The following is an 8,148-nucleotide window of genomic DNA, read 5'->3' as shown; positions in this document are numbered from 1 at the left end:
GAAGTGGGTTGTTATTGTTCAATGGGTACAGAGTTAAAGATATACAAGATGAATGAATTTTGACAATTTGCTATACAACATGGTGCCTGTAGTTAACAATAATAGTATGATGCACTTGTTAAGAAGGTAGATCTCATGCTAATGTTTTTTAACACACACACACACACAAAAAAAAAAACAAACACACACACAAAAAAAACAAAGGGACACAAAAACTCTTTAGAGGTTAAGAATAGGTTTTTACCTTAATTTTGGAAATGATATTATGGTGCATGCATAAGTCCAAACTCATCAGAATGTATACATTAGATGTGCAATTTTTTGTATAATACATATACCTTAATAAAGCTGAAGACAAAGAAGAAACATCAAAATTACATGACTTAGTTTTTCCTCCAACACCAGTTATTTGTTTCCCATCAAAAGTCTAGAAAATGGGCCACAATTCACAGGAGGGAGAGGAAATACCCTAAGAGTCTTATTCTCATGCCAATGATGCCCTGATTCACTTTAAACACTTCTCTGCCCACCTGACCCACAACGAATGAGACATCAAACTAAAATGCAGCTGTATCCCCCCAAGTCACCAAAAAGAATGTGGCTTATTATCACCCAAAGGAAGACATGTTGGGCTGTGCAACATGAGACACACATACATGATGTAAACGCATAAATCACATGACAGCTTTCTTTAAGGAAGATGAAGCAAGAAAGACACATAAGAGATGATCCAGGAAGAGCTGAAGTGAGGAATGCTAACCCACCAGGAAAAGGAAACGATGTTTTCCATCCATCTTGAAAAGGTTAGCCAGGAAAACAGACCTGGCTAATTTCATAATCACCTGTTAATTAGGACAAACCAGGACAAGGAAAGAGCACAGCTTCTGATGACAGCAGCCCTTAGCAGGGTATAAAAGGGGACCTGGGGCAAGCGGACTTCCAAACCTTCCAACCCACCTTCCTGAAAACTCACTCCGAACCTCCACCCTCCGACACCATGGTCAACTCCTGCTGTGGATCCGTCTGCTCTGACCAGGGCTGTGGCCAAGGCTGCTGCCAGGAGACCTGCTGCCGACCCACCTGCTGCCAGACCACCTGCTGCCGCCCCACCTGCTGCCAGACCACCTGCTGCCGCCCCACCTGCTGCCAGACCACCTGCTGCCGCCCCACCTGCTGCCAGACCACCTGCTGCCGCCCCAGCTGCTGTGGCTCTAGCTGCTGCCGCCCCACCTGCTGCCAGACCACCTGCTGCCGCCCCAGCTGCTGTGGCTCGAGCTGCTGCCGCCCCTCTTGCTGTGGCTCCAGCTGCTGCAGGCCTACCTGTTGCATCTCTAGCTGCTGCCGCCCCACCTGCTGCCAGACCACCTGCTGCAGGACCACCTGCTGCCGTCCCTCTTGCTGTGGCTCCTGCTGTGGCTCCAGCTGCTGTGGCTCCAGCTGCTGCCGCCCCTCCTGCTGTGGCTCCAGCTGCTGCCGCCCCTGCTGTGTGTCCAGCTGCTGCCGCCCTAGCTGCTGCCAGACCACCTGCTGCAAGACCACCTGCTGCCGCCCCATCTGCTGCCAGACCACCTGCTGCCGCCCAGTCTGCTCTAGCGGTTCCTGCTGTTGATCATGGTGACCTGTGCCGACCTGTTTTTCATCAACCAGTCTACTTGATGTAGTCCAAATTGAACTGAGTCATAAGAGTCCAATTGTCAAAACTCAGTTTCAACTGATTCTTTAACTTATTGTGGCCTCCAAATATAATGCCCCCCTCCGCCCCCATATGTTACTCTCTCCCAAATGAACAGAAAGCTTCAATTTTCTCTGAAATTCTTCAATGACTATGTCATCCCAATTGATATATTTCTTCCTTACCACACTTTCTCTTATGAAGATGTCCCCAAATCTTAAATAAATCTTAATTTCCCAAGCATACAAATACAAGAGTATTATGTCTCATTTTTCCTTCTTGAATCAGCATTCTTATCTGTCCACTCTTCTGTTGCTCTCCGCAGAAAGCAGACTATAGCAGGTGATTTTAGAATTTCTAACTTTAGTCCCACATCATCCTCACTCTATTATAGGAAGATGGTTTCCTACAGCAAGCACCTGGAACTTCCTCAGTAGAGAACTTCCTGCGGATGAAGAAGCAAGCTCTGGGCAGGCCAAAAGTCCGAGTTAATGTCTCTGGGAACATTGCTCAACCAGTGGACGGGAGTTTTTGGTCAATGCTGTGGCTTCTTTTTTCTCTAGTGGGGGCACGCTGCTCCAGTTTCCAGAGGTTCTCGGTGGGATTGCACCCTAGTTGTCTATAGGAGTCATCTTCTCATTAAATCATTTATATTGTGGGTCAAGCATCCAGATGCAGCTCAGCTGACCTCTCCATTTCATCCACTTTCACAACTCTGCAATCGAGGTGTTAGCTGGCACTGGGGTCCCATCTAAAGTCTTGACTGAGCAGGAATCCAGTTCCAAGTTCACTTATGTGGTTGGTGACAGGATTCAGTTCCTTGAGGCCCATTGGAGTCAGAGCCTCAGTTCCCTCTGGTTGTCAGCAGAGACTGTTCTCAGTGCTTGGCCACATACTTCTCTCGCACACGGCCGCTTACTTCCTTCAGAGCCAGTAAGGGAGAGAAATCTGGCTAGTCACCATCTTTTGTAACTTAGTCACTTGATGTTGATTAGAAGCAATTTTCTCACAAGGAGGGAAATATGTAAGACCATGAACACCAAGAGGTAGAAATCACTGGATCACCTAAGGGGCTGCCTACCACAACTCCTACATAATATTGAGTGAGAGAATAAAAACACACAATACATAGATGAAGATCCCACTTATATAAAATTCATGTAAAACTAAACTACAGTTATCAGGATGCATACCTAGGTGGTAAAACTGTAAAGCACATCAGTGAAAAGATTACTTTAAGAATCAGGACAGTAAGAATCAGGGGGGAAGGAGAGCGATGTGGTCAAGAGAAGACACATCCAGGGCCCTCTTGGTGACAGCAGTGTCCTATTTCTTGACTTGGGTGTTGGGATAGATAGATGCTTGCTTCATAATTATTTATTACTAGAGGCCCGGTGCACGAAATTCGTGCATGGGAGGGGGGGAGTCCCTCAGCCCAGCCTGCACCCTCTCCAATCCTGGACCCCTCGGGACTGCTGGCTCCTAACCGCTCACTTGCCTGCCAGCCTGATCCCCCTAACTGCTCTCCCCTGCCTGCCTGATCCCCCTAACTGCTCTCCCCTGCCTGCCTGATTGCCTCTAACCGCCTCTGCCTCAGCCCCGCCACCATGCTTTGTCTGAAAGGACGTCTGGAAGGTCTTCCGGAAGATGTTCAGTCTAATTAGCATATTACCCTTTCATTAGTATAGATATTACACATGTATGTCTTATACACTTTTCAGTATACAGTAGTCTCCCCCCTTGAATCTGAGGTTTTGTTTTCTGTAGTTTTAGTTACCCACAGTCACCCATGGTCTGAAAATAGTAAATGGAAAATTCCAAAAATAAATAATTCATAGTTTTCAGTTGCATGCCATTCTGAGCAGCAGGTGAAATCTTGTGCTGGCCTGTTCCATCCCACCCAGGTTGTGAATCCTCCCTTTGTCCAGTAAATCCATACTGTATACGCTACCCACCCATCAGTCACTTAGTAGCTGTCTCAATGGTCAGATCAACTCTCTTGGTGTTGCAGTGCTTGTGTTCCTTATTTACTGCTGTTGGTCATCGTGACCTGTGCCCCAAAGTGTAAGAACAGTGATGCTGGTAATTCAAATATGCCAAAGAGAAGCCCTAAAGTGCTCCTTTTAAGAGAAAGTTCTTAATAAGAAAATATTTTTTAAAGCATATGCTGAGGCTGCTAATTTCTACAGTAAGAATGGATCTTCTGCCCTAGCCATTTTGCTCAACGAATAGAGCACTGGCCTGCTGACTGAAGGGTCCTGGGTTCAATTCTGGTCAAGGGCACCTTCCTATCTAGGGCATATGCCCAGGTTGTGGGCTCAATTCCCAGTAGGGGGCATACAGGAGGCAACTGATCAATGATTCTCTCTGATCACTGATGTTTTATCTCTCTCTCCCTCTCTCTTCCTCTCTGAAATATATAAAAATATATATTTTTTAAAAAAGAATGGATCTTCTACGCATAAATTGTGATGAAGGAAAAAGAAATTTGTATCAATTTATTGAGAGACCACATTCACATAACTTTTATTACAGTACTAGAGACTCAGTGCACAAATTCGTGCACAGTTGGGGTCCGGTCAGCCCTGCCCCAATTGGGGCGGATCTGGGCTGAGCCTGTTGGGAGGAGGAGACAGCAGGAGGTTGGCTGGCTGGCCCGCCCTGATTGGGGCCTATCAGGGCTAGGCCGGCTGGGGGGAGGGGCCCTGCCTGCGATTGAGGTGTGGGGGCTGACTTGGGACACAGCTGGCCATGGGGAGGGGCTGTGGGCTGGCCAACCCCACCCCTGAATGGGGTGGGGGGGGCCCATCAGGGGTCAGTGGTTGGGGGAGGGGCCCTGAGAGGTTGGCCAGCCAGCCCCACCCCCACTGGAGTGTGTGTGGGAGTGATCGGGGGCAGAGCTGTTTGGGGGGAGGGGCTGCAGGAGGTTGGCCGGCCAGCCCCACCCGCCATGGGCCGATTTGCTGGCGGCAGTGGGTGTCATAGGGACTGGGTCATTCCTATCGCTGGCTTTTTATATATATAGATAGTCTTATAACTGTTCTGTTTTATTATTAGCTATGTTTGTTTATCTCTTACTGTGCCTAATACATAAATTAAACTTTAACAAAGAGACCAGCTGGAGAGAGATGCTGCAAACATATCTGCCAGCAAAGTAACAACGTAATAAACTGTGGGATGTTGTAGTAACCAGAGCCATGTAGATAAATTGTCTGCCACAGTTTAAGATACAGAACACGATCCAAAGTTTGAAACATCTAAGGAAACCCATTCCAGTGGCATAGAGGCCACCAACATCACACACGTACAGAGGTCCCCTTCCTCATTGCTCACAAATGACCCACAGGGGTCATTTTTCTCTTGTCCCATGCCCGATGCCACACTATGCCGATGGAATTTCCTCCACATTAGTCACCGGAAGAAATGCACAACCAGGAATATGTCTGCCCAGATCCCATCCTGAGGGGATACAGAGGGGAGAGTGAGGAATGTAACCCCAAAAGTTAAATGGAGGAGGAGAGTGTGGTCTAGAACATGCCCGCAGGTATGACTCAGAGGAAAAGCAAATCAGACAGAATTTAGCATATCTGGAAAGGAAAATGTTGTTTCCAGTAAGTTTAAACCATTAAACAGATAAACATTAATGTGTAATCTGATAATTACTCAAACATTAGGTAAATAAAAACAAGGAAACATGGACAGCTCACCCTGTTCAGACCGTATATAAGAGGCCTTGCCACAAGGAGACCCCCAAACTCAAGAACCTCACTCTCCTGGAAACTCACCCAGAACCTCCACCCTCTGACACCATGTCCTGTTGTGGCTCCGTCTGCTCTGACCAGGGCTGTGGCCAAGGCTGCTGCCAGACCACCTGCTGCCGCCCCAGCTGCTGTGTGTCCAGCTGCTGCCGCCCCAGTTGCTGTGGCTCTTGCTGCTGTCGTCCCTCCTGCTGCCGCCCCAGCTGCTGTAGCTCTTGCTGCTGCCGCCCCTCTTGCTGTGGTTCCAGCTGCTGTGGTTCCAGCTGCTGCCGCCCCTCCTGTTGCATCTCCAGCTGCTGCCGCCCCTCTTGCTGTGGTTCCAGCTGCTGTGGCTCCAGCTGCTGCCGCCCCTCCTGTTGCATCTCCAGCTGCTGCCGCCCCTCTTGCTGTGGCTCCAGCTGCTGTGGCTCCAGCTGCTGCCGGCCCTGCTGCTGCCCCTGCTGCTGCCTCCGCCCAGTCTGTGACCAGGTCTCCTGTCACACCAATTGCTATCGCCCCACCTGTGTCATCTCCACCTGCCCCCGCCCCATGTGCTGTGCCGTCTGTGACTGCTGAATCTTTGCCTGTAATCTGTCACACTATGGATGTCCTCACAAGTCACCTAAAGTGTGTTGAGCCAGCCAGTGACTGGGGAATGAACTCTTAGCTGCCAACTCTTCTGCTGGAAATGATAAATGAAAACACATTTGTCAAATGGTTTTAACCGAGGCCCAGATGCATCTATTTTTGAACCAACACTGTCTCATCCGAAGTATATACTGTATGTGATGATCTCATATAACATTGTCTCCATATGTTCTTAATAAACAGCCATTTTCCCTGATATCAAAATCTGCTGATTTGTTAATTTGATGCGTGTATATATGTGCATGTGTGTGTACATGTGTGTCTTTATGACTTCACACTAAGAAATGTTGCATGAAATGCAGGACAGTAAGTTTGGGAGTAGTTACTTATCTTGGAATCAAGATTCCACTGGGCATTCCTTGCATGACACAGGCAAAGTTATTTACTATCTTTAAGCCTCAGTTTTTTTCTCTGTGAAATGGGGATAATACATTATGCTCTTCAAAGGTTCAAAGACATAATCCATGTAATAAATACACTTAGCACAGAGGTGAGGAGCATGATGTAAGCTCTCAGTAAATATCATTTTTATTGTTACTATTATTGAAACACTACCCTGGTTGAGAATACTACCTTAGTATCATGTTCTCTTTGACAGAACAACAAAGACAGTTTGTATAATTGTTTCACTGTCCTCTAGAACTTTAAGTATTGGTATATGTCTCAAATGTTCTTTAAAAATTCCAGTGAGTTGAACATCATACAGGCATCTAAGTTTCATTGGACTATATTTCTACTTGCAATATGTCCCATTACTGGTTGTGTTAATAAATTTGGGTGTTTTACTTAGCTGGAGTACTTCTTCCTCCCTCCCTCCACCCCTTCCTCATGTTCTCTCTAAATAATAAACTTTATCTCAGAATACTAAGTGTATCTTCTAAATACAGATTTCTGGAAATGTATTAAAGTCCATGGCAACTTCTCCATAAAAATTTTAAAACTTTTAAAAATATGTTTTTATTGATATTTATTTATTTATTTTAGAGAGAGAGAGAGAGAGAGAGCTAGAAAACATCAATTGAGAGAGAATCATTGATCAGCTGCCTCCTGCATGGCCCTACTGGGGATCGAGCCCACAACCTGGGCCTGTACCCTGACCGGGAATTGAATCCCAGTGACCACTTGATTCAGGGTCGACGCTCAACCACTGAACCACACAGGCTGGGCTTTTAAAACTGTTTGTTAATAGATGTTCAAGCCCAGCTGAAGTGGCTCAGTTGGTTGAGCCGCTGGCCCATGCACCAAAGGGTTGCCTGTTCATTTCCCGGTCAGGGCACATACCTGGGTTGCAGGTTTGATCCCCTGTTGGGGAGTGTATGGGAGGGTAGTCTACTGGTGTTTCTCTCTCATATCTGTTTGTTTCTCTCTCTCTCACTCTCTCGCTCTCTCCATTCCTTTCTCTAAGCATGTCCTAAAATTTTAGTATTTTAAAACGAAAACTCCTTCATAATTTTAGCCTCTCATGTTACTGAAGTTTCCTATCTTCCTGATGGTTTTACTCTCCTGCTTTAGGCTTTTGTCACCTTGCTTGGTCTTACGTAAGAGCACACAGGCAGGATATTTCTTTGAGACTCAGTTTTCTTATCACCAAAACTTAAGTGGGAATTCTCCTCCTTAGCTGGGAAAACATCTCACAAAATATACAATAATGTCATTTTTATCCTATATAATAAAGAGCTAATACGCTAATTAGACCAAAAAGCAGAATGACCATCCGGGCCTCTAGTACTAATATAAGGGTCTATAACTTTTGGTTCATCATCTGAAGTACATTAAAAACATTTTAAATTCAAAATTTGCGTATATCAGAGTTTTATATATTAGCTGGGTTATATTTCCAAAAAACAAATGTAACTAAGAGTTGACTGTTATTTCTAAAAAAATTTTTGAAAGATCTAAGGTGTCAACAAACAAACCATATAGAGGTTGATATAAAATGGGCTTCACCCCAACACAAGTTGAGTGTTAGGGTCTTAGTTGAGAGGGTTAGCTTGACACGCAGGCAGACAGGGCAGGGGTCCAGTGGGAAACAAAGGCAGGTGGAACATAGGCAGGGGCAGACACGGCAGTTTGAGCAAAGCCTAATCACAG

The 8,148-nt window shown here is 46.1% G+C and overlaps 1 protein-coding gene across 2 annotated transcripts; it reads left to right on the top strand.

Moving 5' to 3' along the window:
- Positions 1–997: 997 nt before the first annotated feature.
- Positions 998–5,985, top strand: LOC114233386 (keratin-associated protein 4-2-like). 2 transcript variants are annotated; one of them, XM_054709770.1, is made up of 2 exons: positions 998–1,388; positions 5,528–5,985. In XM_054709770.1, the coding sequence occupies exons 1-2, from the start codon at positions 998–1,000 to the stop codon at positions 5,983–5,985; spliced, it is 849 nt and encodes a 282-aa protein (XP_054565745.1). The 2 variants fall into 2 exon arrangements, with proteins under 2 accessions (XP_054565745.1, XP_054565746.1); XM_054709771.1 differs by lacking the exon at positions 5,528–5,985 and adding an exon at positions 1,495–1,609 and having other exon boundaries at positions 998–1,320.
- The last annotated feature ends 2,163 nt before the right edge of the window (positions 5,986–8,148 follow it).

Source organism: Eptesicus fuscus, chromosome 20 (assembly GCF_027574615.1).
Source record: "Eptesicus fuscus isolate TK198812 chromosome 20, DD_ASM_mEF_20220401, whole genome shotgun sequence".
In the NCBI taxonomy this organism is placed as follows: domain Eukaryota; kingdom Metazoa; phylum Chordata; class Mammalia; order Chiroptera; family Vespertilionidae; genus Eptesicus; species Eptesicus fuscus.
The sequence above is the reverse complement of the archived record's forward strand: the minus strand, read 5'-3'. Positions and strand labels throughout refer to the sequence as shown.